The sequence below is a fragment of the Pelodiscus sinensis genome, chromosome 18 (assembly GCF_049634645.1).
Source record: "Pelodiscus sinensis isolate JC-2024 chromosome 18, ASM4963464v1, whole genome shotgun sequence".
NCBI classification, from domain to species: Eukaryota; Metazoa; Chordata; order Testudines; family Trionychidae; genus Pelodiscus; species Pelodiscus sinensis.
The window spans coordinates 3612387-3634330 of NC_134728.1; the positions used below are offsets into that span (position 1 = coordinate 3612387).

General features: G+C 51.4%; 2 protein-coding genes across 4 annotated transcripts in view; both read left to right on the plus strand.

The window, feature by feature from the left end:
• The window catches only part of LIME1 (Lck interacting transmembrane adaptor 1), a 50368-nt gene extending 48749 nt beyond the window's left edge, over positions 1 to 1619 (plus strand). Inside the window, exon 8 of the transcript XR_012896478.1 lies at positions 77 to 1619. The gene's annotated coding sequence lies outside the window, so the exon portion shown is untranslated. The remainder of the gene's footprint in view (positions 1 to 76) is intronic.
• An 18729-nt stretch (positions 1620 to 20348) lies between these two features.
• SLC2A4RG (SLC2A4 regulator) overlaps positions 20349 to 21944 on the plus strand; it is a 49598-nt gene continuing 48002 nt past the window's right edge. The window contains exon 1 of one of the 3 annotated variants that reach the window (XM_075900974.1): positions 20349 to 20840. In XM_075900974.1, the coding sequence (XP_075757089.1) occupies positions 20532 to 20840 (309 nt within the window). In that variant the 5' untranslated portion in view covers positions 20349 to 20531. The remainder of the gene's footprint in view (positions 20841 to 21944) is intronic. The other 2 variants (XM_075900975.1, XM_075900973.1) reach the window with 2 other exon arrangements.

Below are 21944 nucleotides of genomic sequence, written 5' to 3' on the forward strand. Positions count from 1 at the left end.
CCAGAGGCCTCTCACAGCTGCACTTGTGGCCGCTCTGGCCACACCTGACATCTCCACTGCTTCCCTTCTCCTGCAGAGCTTAAAGCAGCAGGCTGCAGGACAAGGGCTGGTGGCACCTGTGGTCCTTAGCCCTGTGCCATACAGCACCCATCCCAGGAGCCATGTTGGACCCCAGCACTCCCTCTGAGACCCCCACGGCTGCCAGCACTCCTACAGCACCCTCGGCTGCCCCTGGCCAGGGTCAAAAGAGGGCACCAGCCTGGATGGGTGTGGAGATCCTGGACCTCATTGAGGTCTGGGGCGAGGAGACCAGCCTCCAGGATCTCCGCACCAGGAGGAGGAATGTCGATGTCTATGGCCGGATGGCCGCCAACCTGGCCAGAAAAGGACACATGCGGACCCTCAACCAGGTCCGCAAGAAAATAAAGACGCTCTGGCAGGCTTACAAGGCCAGGGAGCAGAGCGGATGCTCTAAGGTGGCTCCTCACATCTGCCACTATTACAAGAAGCTCGATGTCGTCCTGGGAGGGGAACGGTCACCTGCCTTCCCTCCCGCATTATCATCATCAAGTCCAGCCAGGACTCTCCAGGCATCAGCTTCCACGAGGGAGGAGTTGCAGAGGAGAAGGAGGCCAGCCAGACCACCATGCCCACCAGCCAGGAGCTGCTCCTCCCCCTGGAGCCGGTCTCCCCCTCCCAGGATGTCTCCCAGGCCACGGATGAACCCGGGGAAGGCACTTCAGGTGAGATCCATCATTTCCCCTACACGCACGTAGGAGGCCGGGGCCATGGAAACACACAGCAGTGCCGCACGTGGCACAGGCTCATGTCTGCACTTAGGCAGCATCCGTTCCTGGTCAAATATGGCAAGGCAGGAGACACTGATCCCCTGCATGGGAACCTACTGGTGTGGGGGGACAAGGAGGGGACCCCAGTAGCACGCTCTTCGGCAAGCAACGTCTACCACTCACACACACCTCTCCCACAATCCCCCCTCCTCCAGTGGGCAGGGATAGAAGCTCTCTGTCTGTGGGTACGTCTAAACGACGCTCTATTTTCGAAAGAGAATATGCAAATTCTGCCGGAATTTGCATATCCTTCTGATCTCACTTTCAAAAGTGGAGCTTTCAAAAGTGAAAGTAGTCTGGACATGGAGAGGTAAGGGGCTGACTGCATGGGGCAGGTGGGGGAAAGAGAAGGTGGGTAGGTGTTGGCATTGGGGTGTGGCAGGGGTCAGTTTGTATGGGGTGTCCTGACTCACTTGCTGCAGTTCTTTCTGACTGGCTGAGTTGGAGTGGGGGTAGAAGGAGGCTCCATGGGGGTGGTGTGTGTGTGCCAGGACATTTGCATAATTGTATTTCAAACAAAGTTTACATAGGTGTTAATGGCTTAAGATATGATAGAGGTCTATAAAATCATGAGTGGTGTGGAGAGGGCTGATAAAGAAAAGTTATTTATTAGTTCCCATAATAGAAGAACTAGAGGACACCAAATGAAATTAATGGGTAGCAGGTTTAAAACTAATAAAAGAAAGTTCTTCTTCACACAGCGTGTTGTCAACCTGTGGAACTCCTTGCCAGAGGAGGCTGTGAAGGCTAGGACTATAATAGAGTTTAAAGAGAAGCTGGATAATTTCATGGAGGTTAGGTCCATAAAAGGCTATTAGCCAGGGGATAAAATGGTGTCCTTGGCCTCTGTTTGTCAGAGGCTGGAGAGGGATGGCAGGAGACAAATCACTTGATCATTGTCTTCGGTCCACCCTCTCTGGGGCACCTGGTGCTGGCCACTGTCGGCAGACAGGCTACTGGGCTAGATGGACCTTTGGTCTGACCCAGTATGGCCGTTCTTATGTTCTTATGTTCTTAAGGTAAGAATGAAAAAGATTCTTTTAACAGAATTTTTGTAGTGTTGCAGATATCTAAAACTCTGATCTTAATTATTGAAAAAAATCCTGTGTTACTAATTAATACATGGCATATTGTATAACATGAAGGACAGATCTTTGCTGTGTGGAAGAGTTCTGGCTGTCATGAGTCAGAAATAGCAAGTACTAGGTGTGATACTAGTTGTTTTGTAGCAGGGATGGGTAACCTTTTAGGGTTGGGGGTCACCGATCCTCAGGCAAATAGATTTTGTATGCTCCAGTTCCATGGTGGGATAGCAGGGGAGTGGGGCTCGAGTGCCAGTGCAGGCTCCCTAGTGCTGGGGAGGGGGGGAAGCCGTGAGCCTTGAGGTCTAGATCCAGGTATGCCGGGGGCTGCAGATTCCTCACCTTTGTTTTGTAGCATGAAGCCTTATTTGCAAGTTCTTTGAAATATGCATTTGTCTACAAACTCTGAAGCCATGTGTTAATTTGTTCTGGGGCTTCTACTCTCTGAGTTGGTGACACACACACGGTAGAAGTTTCACATCAGGAGAATTTTTATCTATTTTTATAGCATGGATCCTAAAAATTCCCCAGAGAAACTGTATACGCCTTAGTGAATGCCTTTTACTCTCCTTTCCAGTATCAGTAAATATTGTATTAGTCATGCTCTCCTTTCAAATACTATTTCTAGTTGACTCATAGATTGGTTTAGCATCTCAAAGCTGAGCTATGCATTTTGGTGTGCTTACTAGCTTGACTTGTTAAAAAGGATGATGATATATATATTCCAAGGGTAGTGTTAACTTTCTTTTTTATTTGATGTCATATTAAATATTGTAAGTATTGCTCCTTGTTAACTATCCCTTGTTTTAATATACAGGACTATGTAGCACTTTAAAGACTAACAAGATGGTTTATTAGGTGATGAGCTTTCGTGGGCCAGACCCACTTCCTCAGATCAAATAGTGGAAGAAAATAGTCACAACCATATATACCAAAGGATACAATTAAAAAAAATGAACACATATGAAAAGGACAGATCTTTATGACTGACCTAGAATGTTTCCTCAACTCCCGTCCCCTTTTACCTCTTCTCTACTTACGCTACATCGATGACATCTTTATGATCTGGACACATGGTCAAGAAACACTGGAGACATTCCACAGAGATTTCAACAACCCTCACCCCACCATTAACCTCAGCCTGGACCATTCCACACGAGAGATCCATTTCCTGGACACCACAGTAGAAATCAACAATGGAAAATTAGACACCACCCTCTACAGAAACCCCACTGACTCATACAGTTACCTACATGCTTCCAGCTCCCATCCAGCACACACCATACAATCCATCATCTATAGCCAAGCCCTTCGATACAGCCGCATCTGCTCTAATCCCACTGACAGAGACCAGAAGCTTCAGGATCTCTACCAAGCATTTATAAACCTCAACTACCCAACCGGAGAAATAAAAAAGCAAATTGAAAGAGCCAGACGAATACCTAGAAACCAACTACTTCAAGACAGACCCAAGAAAACCAACAATAGAACACCACTTGTCATCACCTACAGCTCCCAACTTAAACCTGTCCAACACATTATCAATAAACTACAGCCTATACTGGAACAGGACACTAAACTCTGAGAGGCTCTGGGAGACAAACCCATAGTCTCCTATAGACAACCACCTAACCTCAAGATGATTCTTACCAACAACCACAGGACATACCACACTAATACCAACCCTGGTACCTTCCCTTGCAACAAACCCCGTTGCCAGCTTTGTCCACATATTCACTCTGCTGACACCATTATTGGACCTAACCAAGTGAGTTATAAGATCAAGAACACATATTCCTGCGCATCCAGAAATATAATCTATGCTATCATGTGCCGAAAGCGTCCGTCTGCTATATACATTGGACAAACGTCTCAGACACTTCGTCAAAGGATCAATGCCCACAAAACAGACATTAGACAGGATCACAAAGAAAAAACAGTTTCTTGCCATTTCAACCAGAAAGGACACTGTCTCAATGACTTAATTACCTGCATCCTGCTTCAGAAGCCTTTTAAATCTGCACTTGAAAGGGAATCCTCTGAACTATCATTCATGCTAAAATTCAACACTCTACGTGAGGGGCTCAACAAAGACTCTAGCTATCTTACCCATTACAAAGATAGCTTCCCCAATTATCACCTCTAATACCATTAGCTCACAGACATTTACCTTTCCCCCGCCCTCCGCATCCCCCTTCTGTTCTGAAATGTGATTTGTCCTTTTCATATGTGTTCATTTTTTTAAATTGTATCCTTTGGTATATATGGTTGTGACTATTTTCTTCCACTATTTGATCTGAGGAAGTAGGTCTGGCCCAGGAAAGCTCATCACCTAATAAGCCATCTTGTTAGTCTTTAAAGTGCTACATAGTCCTGTATTTTGTTTCAGCTACACCAGACTAACACGACTACATTTCTATCATTGTTTTAATATATTTATATTGGTGGTACACAGTCCTCAATATTGGTGTTGCACATAAGAAATTTCAACCCACCCAAAAGAAAATTTAACCTGTTCAAGGATAGAAAATGTTAGAGAGAACACTGCCCCTAACTCCCTACCTTGCCCCTCTTGGCTTCCCCTTCTAGCCCCCCCAGGAGTCAGTGGGGCCCCCGAACACATGACAGTGGAAACTCTCGCGCAGCTGAAACCTCCCGAGCTACCCGAGACAGGCACCAGTCCCAGCCCCATCCCTGAGCTCCCTTTCTCCCCTTCCTCCCTTTCCAGATTCTTTTTCCCAGTCCCTCCCCTGATGTTTATCCCCCAAATAAACAAACAAACAGCATTGTTTTTTCCAAACAAAAAGCATATTTTATTTCCCTCTGCAGGGGAGGGAGGAAGGTGGGAAGGGAGGGCAGGAGAGGGGGAGGGGTGGGAGAGGAAAGGCACACAAAGGAAATGCAGGGGCCTCTTGTGGAGAGGCCTGGGGGACAGTCTCACAGGTGGCCTTAGCTGAAATGCTCCCTCAAGGCCTTCCAGATGAGCACAACGCCTTGATGTGCTGGCCGTATGGCCCTGATGTCCAACTTCTCATAAACCCTGGCCAACCAATCAGTCTCCACCCCCACCCTGGCAGAATGGTCTCCTCCTTGCTCTCACATAGGTTGTGCAGCACTCAGCAGGTGGCCACCACGTAGGGGATGTTGCGCTTGCTCATGCCCAAGTAGGTGAGGAGACTCCTGAACCTCCCCTTTGGGCAGCCAATGGTGCGCTCCACCACCATGCGGCACCTGCTCAGCCTGGCATTTGAGTTCTCCTGGGTGGTGTCCAGGCTGCCCGTGTAGGGCTTCATAAGCCAGGGGAACAAGGGGTAGGCTGCACCACTCAGCCTGCAGATCAGCATGACCATGTCCCCGACTCTGAGGGGAAAAAGTGCCGGCATGCATCTTCTGGAACAGGCAGGCGTTCCGGAAGATGCGGGCGTCGTGCACCCTCCCCGACCAGCTGACGTTAATGACTGTGAACCGTCCCTTGTGGTCTGCCAGGGCCTGCAGCACCATAAAGAAGTACCCGCCGGCTACGTCTACACAGGCGTGATTTTCTGGAAATGCTTTTAACAGAAAAGTTTTCCGTTAAAAGCATTTTCGGAAAAGCGCGTCTAGATTGGCAGGATGCTTTTCCGCAAAAGCACTTTTTGCGGAAAAGCGTCCGTGGCCAATCTAGACGCGCTTTTCCGCAAAAAAGCCCCGATCGCCATTTTCGCGATCGGGGCTTTTTTGCGGAAAACAAATCTCTGCTGTCTACACTGGCCCTTTTGCACAAAAGTCTTTCGGAAAAAGACTTTTGCCCAAACGGGAGCAGCATAGTATTTCCGGAAAAGCACTGACAATCTTACATGAGATCGTCAGTGCTTTTGTGGAAATTCAAGTGGCCAGTGTAGACAGCTGGCAAGTTTTTCCGGAAAAGCGGCTGATTTTCCAGAAAAACTTGCCAGTCTAGACACAGCCGCTTTGTGTATATAGTCCGAGGCCAGGATGGGGATGTGAGCATCGTCTATACCCCCCCACACACAGTCAGGGAACCCCATAGTGGCCAAGCCATCCACGATGGCATTGGGATTCCCCAGAGTGACGATCCTCTGCAGCAGGATGGTGTTGATGGCCTTGACTTCCTGCGGGAGCACAGCCGGGTGTCCTGTCGCCTGAGGGCAGGGCCGAACCACTCGCAGAGCTCCAGAAAGGTGGCCTTCCACATACGGAAGTTCTGGTCGTCCCATCGCTGCAGGACGAGGCGGTCCCACCAGTCGGAACTGGTCACCCTCCGGTGTTTCACAGCGTGCAAGGGATTGAGGGTCATTTGCTGCAGCAGGAGTGCCAGGACCGGGGTTAAGAGGTCCGGGCGGGTCGTTGTCGTGATGAAGCAGCACATGGGCAGTTTGCATGAACTGCGCCATGAGGCACAGCGAGAGGCCCGTGAGCCTGGCGTTGCTTTGCAGCAGCTCCGGCTCCATGAGGTCAGCGCTGTGGTGTCTGCCAGGGCAACCGGAGCACACATTGCGAGTTTTGTGGCCCACGAGGGCAGAGGCAGTGGAGGAGTGTAGTATCAGACGCGGCTGTAGAGAGGAGCCCCTGTACGCACATGTCTCAGCTAGCCTCAGCAAGCAGACGCGGGAAGTCTCGCCCTTCTGGTGCCCTCCTTGGAATACTTTAAATGCGATGCAGGTTCCAGCCAGTGTGGCCGTGCTATTTCGAAATCATTCTGAGCTAGTTCGATGCTGCTTTGTAGTGTGGACGTGCCATTTCCTAACTGTCCTAAACTTTTAGGGAGACCTAAAAGTTCCTAACTGTCAGGGTGGTCAAACACTGGAATAAATTGCCCAGGAAGGTTGTGGAATCTCCATCTGTGGAGATATTTAAGAGTAGGTTAGATAAATGTCTATCAGGGATGGTCTAGACAGTACTGGGTCCTGCCATGAGGGCAGGGGACTGGACTCGATGATCCCTCGAGGTCCCTTCCAGTCCTAGTATTCTATGATTCAATGATTTTGAAATAGCCACTTGGGGGGTTATTATTGCAGATGAAGTTATTTCAAAATCGTTTCCTAATGTAGACAGGCCCTCAGTGTCCTCTGGTTCAAACACTGTCCTATTAAAGCACACTAGGGAGACTAATGCACACCAGCAGAGTGGGCAGGAACTCGTTATCCACCTAGGAGCTGGGCCTGCTGCCAGTCACTTCTGGGGTGCAGCACAATCTGCGGTGCCAGGAGAGGCAGGGAGCTGCCTTAGCCCTCCACTGCTCACCTGATCCCCCTGCAGCACCGAGACCCCAGCGCCTGACACCCCACCTCCCAGTCCTGGGTCGTGACCCGTAGTTTGAAAACCACTGGGCTGGTCTCTCTGCCCTGCCCTGCCCCGCTTGAGGCTGGGGCTCTAGAATACTTATCCTCTGACCCTGCCTTGAGGATCTGGGCCAACAATGCTGGCCTTGCTAGGGACTCAGGAGTGTGGGGGCGTGGCCGCTCTCCCAGACTGATGGGGAGGGATGGTCACACATGCCTACATATGGATTGTTCAGGTTAGGGATGTGAAATTTCAATGAATCAGCTAATCGAGTAGTCGATGGACTCTCCATCGACTATTCGATTAGTCAATAAGGGGGGCGCTCGCTATCCTGCAGCGCCTCTCCCTTTGGAATGTATGAGAGCTGCCCGCACCTCTTGTATATTTCAAAGGGGGAGAGGCAGCGGGGAGCAAAGCAGTCCCCATTGGTGCAGGCTCCCCTCTGTGCCTCTTCCTTTGAGAAAGGGAGAGGAGCAGCGGTGGGACCAGCGCGAGTGGGACTGTTTTAATCCCCGCTCCCACCAGTTCCCTGCTGTCCCCTGCCCCCCGCGGAGACGGTGCTGGGGGGGAACCGGCTTTTAAGCCAGCTCCCCCCAGCACCAGCTCCTGCTCCCCGCCCTTGCTGTCTTTCTCTGATAGAGGCAGCAGAGGGGACGGGGGGGGGGGGGGAAGCCACTAGTCGAGTTCCTACTTGGCTACCCAATAAGCATTTGCTCATCGGGTAGTCGACTAGTTGCTTACATCCCTAGTTCAGGTATGTAGTTACAAGTCACAACTTAGTGCCAAAAGGGACGATCTATTAGTAAAAGTGGGCATGCCTGAGGGATCAGCATTGAACCCTTCTGGTATATCTTTGGAGACTCTCACAGGGAGTGTACAGAAAGGGCCTTTGGGGCATGTTGTTTGCTGAGAACAGGCTTCTGTGCCGTGAGGAGAACATCTGGAAGAAGATCTTGAGAAGTGGAAGGATGCATTGGAGAAAGATGGACTCAATATAAGCGGAGGGAAAACAGAGTGTATGGTCAAGTTACGTGTCAATCGCGTGAATCCTGAAGAAATAGCCTTGAAACTAGATAGCAAAAGGGCAGCTTGAAGTATTTGGATTCCAGAATCTGGGGAAATGGAGAATGAAAGGAGAGCCGAGATTATCAGTGTGTGGCTCAAATGGAAAGGAAGAAGAGGAGTATGCTGACAGGAAGACACCAATAAGATTAAAAGAGAAAATCTCTAAAACAGGGGCCAGTCATCGATAAAATCAATAAAAATCAATTTAGTTTGAAATTTTCCATATACCAGTGTTGATTGGCATTAATTATATTCCTCTCCTTTAATTCTTTATTAATTGAGTCCTGTATTAGCTGCTCTGTTACCGTGCCCAGGACTGATGGCAGGCTGACAGGCCTATAATTACCCGAGCCATCCTGTTTGCCCTTTTAAAATATTGGCATAACATGAACTTTCTTCCAGTGTTCTAGAACCTCTGCAGTGTTCCAAACCAACATCAAGGGGCCAGGGAGCTCCTTAATCAGCTCTTTTAAAGCTCTTGGATGGTAGTTATCCTGGTAAGCTGGTTTAAAAATGTCGAACTTTAGTAGCTGCTGTTTAACATCTTTAAGAGATAATAGTGGAATGCAAAAGGTGTTATGAAATCATATGAGTACATCGTCTGCTTCTTTCTATATATTGAACAGAAATAAGTATTTAATACTTCTGTCTTTTCTACATTATGGTTGATAATTCTATTATTTTCATCTAATAATGGATCAATACTATTGTTAGGATTTTTTTTATTCCTCAAATACTTTAAAAATTCCTTTTTATCCTTAACTCTGCTGGTCTTAGATGTCTCTTTGTATCCTTCTGCTTCCCTTATCAACTTTGTACAGTTCCTAGCTTCTTATTTATATTCATTGCTGTTAACTTACCCTTTCTTCCATTTGTTACATCTTATTTTTATAGCAGCCTTCACATTCCCTTCAAACCAGATGGCTTTTGAATCAATATGACTTTCTTTCTTGACTGTGTTTTTTTGGGGCTAGTAAAATATTCTTAAACAATTCCCAATGAGCATTCAAATGTTTCTTATTAAATTATTCTTGTTAACTGATATAATTCATAATTGTTTTCATTTTTGTGAAATTGACTCTTCAAAAGCACCATGTGTCCATGTGCGTGTGTATGTATGTAGATACATCTATCTCCCTGCTCTGGACTTTATTCTGTTTGCACATTATAAATGTGATCAAGTCATGATAACTTGTACTTAAGTTACTAATTTTTAGTTCTGTGATCAGTTACTCGTTATCTGTCAAGACAAGGTCTCATACAGAGTTCCCCCCAGGGTGGAGGCAACACTTTTTGAGTTAAGAAATTGGCATCTATAATCTTTAGATTTTCCCAGGGTGACTTACTATAGCTGCATTTGCTTGTGTGACCTGGCATTGTATACAGGCAGTCCCTGGGTTACGTACAAGATAGGGACTGTAGGTTTGTTCTTAAGTTGAATCTGTATGTAAGTCGGAACTGGCATCCAGATTCAGCCGCTGCTGAAACTGACCGCCAGTTCTGACTTACATACAGAATCAACTTAAGAACCCCAGGCGTCCCCAAGTCAGCTGCTGCTGAAACTGATCAGCAGCTGATTCCAGGAAGCCCGGGGCAGAGCAACTCTGCCTCGGGCTTCCTGTAGTCAGCGCTGGTCAGTTTCAGCAGAAGCTGACTTGGGGACACCTGGGGCAGAGCAGCTGGGGTGCTGCTGGCTTGCTCCAGTAGCGCCGCTCCTCGGTGCTACTGGACCAACCCAGCAGCACCCCATCTGCTCTGCCCCAGGCGTCCTGATTCAGCCGCTGCTGAAACTGACCAGCAGCGGCTGAATCAGGACCTGGGGCAGAGCAGCTGGGGTGCTGCCGGGTTGGTCCAGTAGTGCCCAGAGCGGCGCTGCAGGACCAATCGGCAGCGCCCCAGCTGCTCTGCCCCAGGGTCCAAAACAAAAGCCTGGTCTGCTGGGGGGGGGGGCACACTAGCTGCGCCCCCCCCCCCCCAGCAGACCAGGGACACGGGGAGCAGAGCCGCAGTGGCAGCGGGGTGCTGCGCCTCTGAGGCTTTGCTCTGGCAAAGCCTCAGAGGTGCGGGACCTGCCGCGGCTGCAGCTTCAGTCCCGGTGCCTGTGGTCTGCTGGGGATGGTCTCCAGCAGACCAGGAGCACCGGAGCAGCTTACGAACGGGGCTTTCTTGCCCTGGAGCTCGCAGGTAGCAATCCGCCACCTCGACCTCCGGGGTGAGAAAGCCCCGTTCGTAAGTGCGGATCCGACATAAGTCGGATCCGCGTAAGTCGGGGACTGCCTGTACTAGACAGACATCTGTGTGCTCACAAAAACCTTAAATGTTTTGATCATATTCTGTAACCGATGTAATTTGATTTCCTGTTAATGTGTCCAGGAGCTTGTGGACATAGGCCACTGTATGTTAGAGTAACAGAGGGGTAGCCGTGTTAGTCCGAATCTGTAAAAGCGACGAGGAGTCCTCTGGCACTTTATAGACTAACAGATTTATTGGAGCATAAGCTTTCGTAAGGAAAGACCCACTTCACGTGCATCTGACGAAGTGGGTCTTTGCCCACGAAAGCTTATGCTCCAATAAATCTGTTAGTCTGTGCCACAGGACTCCTCGTCGCTTTTGTATGTTAGAGTGTATATTGTCATGGGACTTCAATAATTGATGGACCTGGTGTCTCCTTCTTTCCCTTCCTACTCTTTCTGCTGACTTAGCACCAGCCTTATTTCCAGGGCTCGACAAACAACGTAAGCTACTTGCCCGTGGCGAGTAGATTCCTCCCCGGAAGAGCTGGCGCAGAGCAATCTGTGCATGCGCAGAGCGCAGAACCGCACAGCTGGCGAGCGGGGCTTGCTGCCGCTCGACGAGCCCGGCTTATTTCTACACTTTCACATAATTTTGCCACTGTTAAGGTATGTCTAGACTGCACCCCTCTGCCGGCAGAGGGATGCAGATTAGGCAGGTCAAAATTGCTAATGAAGCGGGGATTTAAATATCCCTGCACCCCATCCTGTACTCCTTTTGCCACTAACCACTACATTGTGTACCCCCAACTCCAGCCCTGAACTGCCAGCATGCCCCACCACAATGCCCTCCCTGCCAACTACACCCCACCAATGTTCCCTCTAAATCTTTTCCATCCATGTGCAGATTTATTCCATTCATGTGAGGAATAATTTTATGTGCACTGAGGTATGTGCACTTGCACCAGCAGTAGAAACAAAAATCTAGCTAGAGGTGTTCTGATAATCAATCGGGCAGCATTTGAATCTCTCTCAAGTGGCCGCACAATCACCCAGCTTACAGGGACACTGTCCCTCACTTCCTTACATCCCTCTCCCAGAAATCTCCATCACAGATTCCTAGCACCATCCTACCCACAGACCCCCCCCTCTTCCCACTTCCCAGTGCCTCTCTCACAACCTACTCCCAGAAATACCTGCAGCCTACATCCCTGAGGGAATTCAGCCAGGGCTGGACTAAGGGGTGAGCGAGCCGGGCAGCTGCCCAGAGCGCCAACCAATGGGGGGCGCCTGATGGCAGCTGTAAGGGGCGCGTGAAGTCCCTTATAGCAGCCATCAGGCGCTGCATGCCCGGCTCCTGGAGGGATGCAATGGCCGCCCGGGGTGGGGGCCACGTTAACCCCCGCAGTGCCCTTCCCCCCGCTGCCATGGGGCCCTGCATAGCCAGGCACGGCCCTCCCTGGTGGCCCCGGGCTGCGTGCCAGTGGCGGTAGCTGGGAAGCGCATGTGTCATGCGCCCGCCCGCGTGCCCCGGGGTCAGGCTTGCGTATGCGCCTGGAGGCGGGCCCATGCGCCCCGGGGCGGGCAGGCTCGCTCATGTGCTGTGCGCCCAGGGCGGTGCCACCTGCCCAAGCCCCGGGGCACCAAAATGGCTCGGGCCAGCCCTGAATTCAGCACCAAACAATTAAAAATTCTGTGCACAATATTTTAAAATTCTGCAAAATTCTGCTCATTTTATTTGTCAATTATTAAACATGGAGGTTCCATCATGGCTGCATGGGGAGTGGGAGATCACCTGGCAGCCTTCCCCTCCTCTTTCCGGAAAGCGGCTTGGCAGTGAGATACCTTTGTGTGCGTGGCAAACAGGATGGCTGAAATATCAGCCAGGACCCCAAACTCATTTGAATAACAAAAAAGAAATAGTGGATCCCAGTGGCTGAGTCCAATCCTCATCCAGGCAAGGGACGTAAAAAACCATTAAAAAATGTAACCGTGTAACTGCTAAAAATCCTAGCGCTTACACAGTTACACGCCCTGCGGCCTCTGCAGTTTAAAGCTTATATATAAAAGTCATAGACTGTGTCTAGACTGGCCACTTTTTCCAGAAAAGCAGCTGCTTTTCCGGAAAAACTTGCCAGCTGTCTACACTGGCCGCTTGAATTTCCGCAAAAGCACTGACGAGCTCATGTAAGATTGTCACTGCTTTTGCGGAAATACTATGCTGCTCCCATTTGGGAAAAAGTCTTTTTCCGAAAAACTTTTGTGCAAAAGGGCCAGTGTAGACAGCAGAGATTTGTTTTCCACAAAAAAGCCCCGATCGCGAAAATGGCAATCGGGGCTTTCTTGCGGAAAAGCGCGTCTAGATTGGCCACGGACGCTTTTTCGCAAAAAGTGCTTTTGCGGAAAAGCATCCTGCCAATCTAGACGCTCTTTTCCGCAAATGCTTTTAACGGAAAACTTTTCCGTTAAAAGCATTTCCGGAAAATCATGCCAGTCTAGATGTAGCCATACTGTAGAGCCCACAGTGAAGCTGGCCTCCGGGGAGCTAGCATGTAACCGTAATAGAAACCAATAAACTGATGCTTATTGGTTAACTGTTTTAAAGGTCACACATTTACATCCCAAATCCAGGCCCTTGCCTGCCACTGCTCTGGGCCATCACCTCCCAAAGGGCCTTTCATTCTCCCTAAAAGAGCGTTTCCCTCTGAGGTTTGTCTCCGCTTCCAATTGAGCAACAAAACTTTTGTCATTCAATGGTGCCTCCACCCCAGAAAGGACAAAAGTTAGTGTAAACAACGCTTTGTGGGCAAGAGACCTTTCCTGCCTGAGCGGGTGAAAGTTTTTTGTCTGCAAACCTGCCAACAAACAGGGTTTACACTGCCTGAAAAGTAAAGAGGCACTTGGGAGGTGCAGCTTACGGAAGGGAACTAATTCCTGGCTGGCGGATGTGCTCTTTAAAAAGGCCAGTGTCTTCCCAGTCCCACCCACCTGTTTCTGTCCCCTGCCCTTGCCAGTTTTTCCCACAGTCACAAGCTTGGAGACAGCCCCAATTTTACCACCTCTGTGTCTTTCTTTTTTTATTATTATTATTTCACCCTTTCCCATTCTGGCTCCCACCGCAGTGTTCATTCAACCTGCTTTCACGTTTCAAAACTGCAGCTGCCTCGCCTACACTAGGGCTATGTTTACCCTACAGAGTTTTTGCAGAAAAATGGATGTTTTTCTGCAAAAACTCGTGGAGCGTCCACACCTCAAGTGCCTTTTTTGCGCAAAAAAATCAAAAGAAGAGAGGGTTTTTTGCACAATAGTTATTCCTCTTTCTACAAGGAATAACTCCTTTTTGTGCAAGAGCTCTTGTGCAAAAAGGTGTGTGTGGATGGGGAACTGCCTCTTTTTGAGCAAAAAAAAAAAAAACCCCTATCAAAAATAGCACAAGTGCCCTGGTGGCTATTCTGTGGATAGCTATTAGCGCTTGCTTTCGAGAGCGCGTCCATGCAGTCTGGACACTCTCTTGCACAAAAGCAGGTCGCTTTTTCGATGAGCTTTTGCAGTGTGGACGCTCTCTTGCACAAAAAGATTTCTTCCGCAAAAAGCTTCTTGCACAAGAAGCCTGTAGTGTAGACATAGCCTAGGATTTCACTAATGTGTTAGTCACCAAGTGTCAGCTGAAAAGTGGAGAAAAAATGCCTTTTTGCCTAGGAAAAATGAGGCTTAGGCATTTGCTCTGAAGCAGCTACACGTATGGGCAGTCACTATTCTACCATATTATATTTTATATCGGTTCTTTATACCTTGCTCACTGCTCCAGTATCTGTGCATCTTCCAGTAATGCATTAAACTATTGTGACTAATATCCATCCCACATTATTTGTTCTCTCTGGCTTCTCTAACTAGGGCAAATCCCCAGTGCAGAGGAGATACATGACTCCCTTATTCCCAGGTCTGGGTTGGAGCATGAAAAGTCAGGGAGTTGCACCTGCTTTTGTAGACAATGTTTGTCAGTTTCCAGGGCTGTCCGGTGGGAACTTTTTACCAGTGCTACAAGCACCAGCACAAAGAGTACTTTGTCTAAATATTTCCTTGAAAAGTTTTCTTCCGATGGGGCAAACCTCTGACACCAGGATCTTATGTTAAATCTTAGATTAAGTGGCTCGTGGCTGGGGAGAGAAATAAAGCAATGACACCTCGCTGTTTCCATCCTTTCCTTCCCTGCCCTTCACCTCCTCCATTCAGACTTCACCGCCCAGCCCGGCTTCCCCCAGCCTGGTTCCTCCTCTGCTCCCCCATCCCACTCCCTGACATCCTGCGCTCAGCTCTTAACCGCAATCCTCCCCACTTCCTGCCTCCATCCCTGCCACTCGCTTTCCAGCCTCTATGTACCCCTGCTCTGTTCCCAGCCTGGTCTGTTTCCCCTGCTCACCCACATGGAGAGAAAGTTTTGTTCCTGGCCCGGCATGGCCCTGCAAGGCCACACCCCTGCCAGAGATTGAGTGGTGCAGGGAGGGATTCTGCTCCGCTGCAGGTAGTGGTAGGCCGTGAACATAAGAACATAAGAATGGCTGTACTGGGTCAGACCAAAGGTCCATCTAGCCCAGTATCCTGTCTGCCGACAGTGGCCAGCACCAGGTGCCCCAGAGAGGGTGGACCGAAGACAATGATCAAGCGATTTGTCTCCTGCCATCCCTCTCCAGCCTCTGACAGACAGAGGCCAAGGACACCATTTTATCCCCTGGCTAATAGCCTTTTATGGCCCTAACCTCCATGAAATTATCTAGCTTCTCTTTAAACTCTATTATAGTCCTAGCCTCTGCAGCCTCCTCTGGCAAGGAGTTCCACAGGTTGACTACACGCTGTGTGAAGAACTTTTATTAGTTTTAAACCTGCTACCCATTAATTTCATTTGGTGTCCTCTAGTTCTTCTATTTAGGGAACTAATAAATAACTTTTCTTTATCCTCTCCACACCACTCATGATTTTATAGACCTCTATCATATCCCCCCTCAGTCTCCTCTTTTCTAAACTGAAAAGTCCCAGTCGCTTTAACCTCTCCTCATATGGGACCCGTTCCAAACCCCTAATCATTTTAGTCGCTGTGCTGCCAGGGACAGTCCGTTCCACCCGGGGTGGGGAGTGGTGTGGAGTTGAAGCCCTAAGCCAGCTGGTTGAGGAGGGAGTGGGCAGACGAGTTGGGAAGAAGCCCACCGTCCCGGCTGGGAGGAGTTGTAGAGGAAGAGTCCATGCTGTGGGTGGCCAACTGAAGTGCTGCCGTAGCCAGTGTGGGGAAGCCCAAGCCCAAGCCCTTGGACGTGGGCCTAGTTTGCCTGGCCCTAAGGCCGGCCCGGGGCTGGTCATCTTGTCCGTATGGATGAGACATGCCTCCCCAAAGCCATATTTGATCTGAAAAAGGAGAGGCCAATGAAAACGGAGAGGCTCAGCGCCCACCTAACAGCTGGCCCACGTGGCTGGCACACATGGGAAGCTGCTGCTGCTGACCGATCAGGATGGCAGCAGCGCTGTTGGTCTGTGGGCAAATCCACAGAGAAGCGTGAGTGAAGAGCGTGGTAACAATATGGCCGTCTCTGCCTGCTCCGTGGCGGACCCTGCGGATCCCATCTCGGCTGACGCTAGAGGCAATGTATCAAATGGACTCTTCTGTGTGTTCTGCCATGCGTGGCTCCCACTTCAATCCGCTTTATCTCATTTTACCCACGAGTAGTATTTCCCTCACAGGGACGTTATGGGAGGGTGGGTTTGCCTACGCTGCGGCCTGGCCCATACTACAGTTAGGTCAATGTAAGGCAGCTTATGTGGACGTAACTCTGTAAGGCCATGTCAACTCTAGAGCTATGTCTACACAGCGACATTATTTCGAAATAACTTAGTCTGTGTCTACACAGCTGGCAGTTATTTCGACATAATGTCAAAAACCTGTCAAGCTGGAGGACTTCTTACTCCGACTCCTGTAAACCTCATTGGACAAGGAGTAAGGGAAGGGGGAGGAAGCGGGCTGTATTTTGAAATAAGATACGCAATTGACATAGCTCCATTTGTGTCGCTTATTCTGAGTTAAGCCCTGCTGTGTAGACGCACCCTAGGAGATTATTTCAAATGTATTAAATTCAGCTTCTGGGCACCTGATTTTACAAATTCGAAGTTCCGTGACTTCACCACGGGGAAGAATCGAATGTAGACTGAGGCAGGTGCCGTTAATGTGGATGCGCTTCCTTGTACTCAGAGCCCAGGAAGCGTGCTGGGGAGCTACAGGAGGCCTCCTGGAGGCCAGCTAGTTCAAATTAGCAGCACTGTAGCAGGCACACTAATGTTATTTTGGGCTTACAGATATGGGAATAGCATTATTCCTCATGGACAGCAGGAGTACAGAGTTCAAATTCTGCAGCCCCTTATTCCGGAATAATGGGCTTGGTAGTGTGGACGCATCACTTACAAATTCGACCTTGGGGGTGTTATTTCGGACTACTATCCCAGTGTAAACCAGGCTTAAGTATCTACACTAAAACATAGCTCCCACTAATGTAACTCTGTAATGAGGGCCGTTCTTAGGCATACACAAAATACGCAGCTACATAGAGCACCGATAAATTTGGGGCACCATTGTGCCCCAAATTAAGTAGCGCCCCAAGCAGCCCCAACATCCTGCCTCCCAGCGCTTGCTCTACCTCTTGGCCCATGCAGCCCAGTCCCCAGCCCCTGCTTCACCTCCCAGCTCTGGCGGCCCAAACCCTCCGCCTCTCGGCCATATGCTCCACCTCCCAGCCCCAGCGGGTGAATTCCCCAGTTCCCCGCTCTCTGCTTTGACGCCCTTCAATTCCAGTGGCCCCAGTCCCCTGGCCCCCTGCTTTACCTAGTGACACCTACAGCTCCAGTCTCCCACCCCCTGCTCTGGAGGTCTGGTGGGCTGCACCACTCCCCTTCCCTACCTGTTCCCCCATCAGTCTTGTTCCTGCCCCCACGGCTCTGAGCATCCCCCTCCCGCCCCCGGCAGAGTTACTTTCCCGCTCCCTGGTGGGTGCTTGGGCTGCATAGGGCACCCAAAGTAGAGATGCAAAATCCCACTGAATTAGTTAACTGGTTAAAGGTAAGTTTAACCAGTTAACTGATTAAACAGGGGTGGGGCCCACCTCACGGGCAGAGGCTGCTCCAGCCCTGCACTGGGCCTCGGGCGGGGAGCTGTTTCTGGGTGACAATTAACTGTTACCTGCTAAGCATCACCCATTAAAAGCGATGCTGATGGGGTAACCAGTTACCTGTTCACATCCCTAACCCAAAGTCATAAGGACGGCCCTGTCAGTAACTCCGCCGTCGTGAAAAGCATCGTGTCGAGGTCAATGTGGCTGGGTGGGTGCAGCGTCCCCAGTGTTTCATTTATAATGAAGGAGGTGCCAGGACTCCACCAATTCGCAATCGTTTTACTTGCATAACTGATGTGGCAAGCCCAGAGCTGCCAAGGGTCAGCCGTGGCACAAACGGAGCACTGGCTGGCCCACATTGGCAGTTAAATCAGTGCAGTCCCAGGGAGGAAATGCGCCGCCGCCAAGAACATTGGGTGGATGTGCGAAAGTGAATCAGGCGCTGTGGTGGCTGTATGTTGACGTAAGTTAGGTCAATTGAATTTTGTAGTGTGGACTTGCCCTGACGATGCTCCTGAAACTGATGAGAGTACTTCTCCCATGGATGCAGATATTCCACCTCCCTGAGATGCCCTCAAATCGCATAGTCCTGTCTACTCTGCAGGTTAGGTCTATATAACTACTTTGCGCAGAGAGCCTGAGTGACAGTTATACTTCCATAAGCAGGGGCAGATGAGGATTTTGCAGCATAATTTCACCGCCCCCCCCCCCTTTGACACGGCGCATGCGCGGGGCTTCTTGAAGTGCGGGGCCCGGGGCGGCCGCCCCGCTCGCCCTGCCCTGTATCCGCCACTGTCCATAAGTCTCTGGCTCTGAACCAGCACCCAGATCTTCTAGTGTGGATCCCTGCACTCATGGGGAACCCATTAACTTCAGTGAGACTCCACACATCTGCAGAGGTGTGGGCTTGTGTAATCCACACACCTAGGCTATGTCTACACTGGCGCGATCTTGCGCCAGAAGTATGCAAATGAGGCTAAGGGTGGAATATCGCCGAGCCTCATTTGCATATCTAAAGAGCCGCCATTTTGTGGAAGAGGCTCTTGCGCCGGAAGGAGCTGTTTACACTGCCCCTTCTTGCGCAAGAAAAACCCTCTTGTGCAATGCCGTTATGCTGATTATTTTCAGGAGTAACAGCATTGCGCAAGAGGGTTTTTCTTGCTCAAGAAGGGGCAGTGTAGACAGCTCCTTCTGGCGCAAGAGCCTCTTCCACAAAAATGGTGGCTCATTAGATATGCAAATGAGGCTCAGCGATAGTCCACGCTTAACCTCATTTGCATACTTCTGGTGCAAGATCACGTCAGTGTAGACATAGTCAAAGTGTGGTTCACTGGCCCAGGTATGGCACTTAGACCACTTACAGCAAGAGAGAAGAACAAGGGAGCTCGATGGCCAAAGCTGAGAACCAAGAGGCTTTCTAGCTTAAGCTATAGAGCCTCTTGCACTAAGTGTGAGAAGTCCTAGGTTCAAATCGGCCTTGTGGTGGTTATATGTGATTATGCTTGCACATCTGGTAGCTGAGGTCTTTCCCATGTATATTTGCAGAATATCCTTATTACAGAGTGGTGAACATAATGGCTATACTAAGTTTGACCAAAAGTTCAGCTAGATCAGTGGTCAATACCAGGTGCCCCAGAGAAAATGAGCAGAACAAGTGGATCCATTCCCAGCTTGTGGCTAGGAACAGCAATCCTAATAGCCAGTGATGGATCTATCCTCCATGCTCTTTTTTGAACCCTCTCATAGTCTTGGCCTTCACAACATCTGCTGATAAGGAGTTCCACAGATACACTGTGCATTGTGTAAAGAAATGCTTCCTTAACTTTGTTTTAAACAAACATGGTGATGTGGGAGTGGGTGAGTTGGGCACCAGGACTAAATGGAAGATGGAGGAAGTTGATTAAAAAAAAAAAAAGTTGGGACAAACAAGATACATAGAAGACTTCACACAGAAAAGCCTTTGTATAGTGTATACATGCCCATGTCACTTTCTGCTTTTGATTCTGAAGATTGTAATAGCTTCAGATCAGGTATCTTGGATGCTAAACAAGTAATAAACATTACTAAGGTATTTTGAGATGCTCAGACAGTGGGCACTTTAGTTGTGAAAAGTACTATTACTGGCTTAATCATTTCTCCCTAACAGCTTTTGTAAGCCTACAAATGATCACCAAAGACGGCCCCAGCTACCAAGTAGACAATCCCAATTAAAGGCAGGATCTGGATCCAACTTCCCCAAAGTTCAGAGCCGGGGGTTCATTTGGGGTCCATCTCCAAAGAGTTACACTTAGGAAAAACCCATCAACAACAATGTAGCTTTTAACTAATGAACCATTTTTGCTGGTTGGACACTTTGCTTTCTCTCCTCACCCCAAAGGGCCAGGCGAAAGGCCTCTTTCCCCTCCTCACCCAGTCCCCTGAAGATGGCCGCTAAACCCAGCAGCAAGCCCCGGCTCCCTTCCCCAACCCCGCTCTCCCTCCCTGTCTGAAATCAAAGTCAAGCGGCAGCAGCTTCAGCCGGGCTGGGGAGGGAGGCGGGGCGAAAGGAACGCCCCTACGCTAATTGGCAACATGGTGGGGCCAATGGGCGTCCGAGCCGGCTCCGGGCCCGGGCCCATATTCCATTTCGGAATGTTGATACAGCGAGCGGACCAATGGCGAAGAGCGGGGCGTGGAGACTGGTTCCCCGGCTCGCACGAGCCCCGCGAGGGGGAGAGCGCGGGCTGAGGGGGGGGGGGCGTGGTCGGCGGGTGCAGAGACCGGGGGAGCTCGGTGGAGGGAGCGACCCGAAGCCACCGGGCTGCAGCGGCCGCCCACACGGCGCCCCCCGCCTGCCCCTTGCCGGGAGGGGGCTCGGTCCCCCTCGCAGGGGACATGGAGTCCAAGCGCCTCCCCAAGAGAGCTGCCCCCGACAGCAGGATCTGCTCCCCTCCGCCCGGCTTAACAGCGGCCGGGCCCTGCTGCCCCGAGTGCAGCCCCCCGACGGCCGCCCACCGCCACGGGCTCTACTGCGGGCTGATCCAGGCGTGCAAAGCCCCGTCGGCCAGCAACGCCGTCTACACGGTGCTGGTGGAAGATGCCCTGCTGCGGCGGCGGCGGCGGAAAAGTAGCGAGGACGCGCCGGTGGCTAACGGGCTGGAGGGGAAAAGCCCCGGCAAGGGCCGGGCGAAGCATTTGCAGAAGGTACGGGGGGGCCGGCCCCTTCCCAGAGCCTGCAAAGCGGGGGAGCGGGACTGAGCGGCACCGGTGGGTGTGTCCCGTGGCCTGGTGCGGCCGCTTCTGGGGGTGGCATGCGCGTGGAGGCAGCTGCCTGGTGGGGGTGGCGCGCCCTATAGGGGGGGCTTTGCACGGGGGATCTGGATGGGGGGGCTCCTGTGCAGGGCTGGCACGGGGCACCTGGGGTCGGGGGGCTCCCCTCACATGGGCATCTGGGTCGGAGGGAGGGGAGTTTTGGGGGGAGGTGCACGGGGCAGCTGGGGGGGGGAGGGGTGTTGCACGGACGGACGGACGTGTCGCTCCCCGCTGGGGGGTGGGAGTCTGTCGAAAGCGCCGCTGCCATTTGGAGGGAGGCGGACGCGTGACAGCTCGGTCCTGCCCGGCCTTGCAAAGCCTCTTTCCCGCCCGCCCCGCAGGCCGGGCCGCGGCAGCGATCGCGGGCGGCTCCCGGCTCCGCGCTGCCGGCAAAGTTTCCCTCGCTAAAGATGGCGCCGCTCGGTAGAAGTGGCCGTGCGGAAAGTTTAGAGGGAAGCGGGCCTGGGCCGAGCGGGGCCGGCCCCCCACCCCCTAGCGCCGGCCCGCCCGCCCGGCGCTGCTGGAATGCACGGGCCATCAATCACCCCGAGCAGACAGCCAGCCCCGGGGGCGGGGCGGGGGTGGGGGGAGAAGGCTGCAGGGACCGGGGGGCGGGGAGGGAAACAGCTAGCTCCGGGGGGAGGAGCGTAGCTCATGGGGGAGGAGGCATCTCCCAGCGCTCGGTAGGATCCGCCCCAAGGCGCTGGGCCAGTCCCTCCCCTGCCCCGCCGCCCCGTCCTGCAGCCCTGAGCGGGGGTGAGGGGCGCTCTCCCCTGCCCTCGAGTCTGTGCAGCTCCCTCCCGGTTCCCCTCCTCCCCCGGAGCCGGCAGCTCTGCCTTGATCCTGCGGGCGGGCGCTAGGAAGCGCGAGGAGTGTTTACACTGCAAGCGCCGCTCCAGCGGCTCAGTGTAGACCTCGGGGCAGTGCAACCCGAGGGGCGGTTCCCGGGGCTGAGGCTAATTCATCTCCCCCAGAAACCCAGGCAGGGCGCTGGAG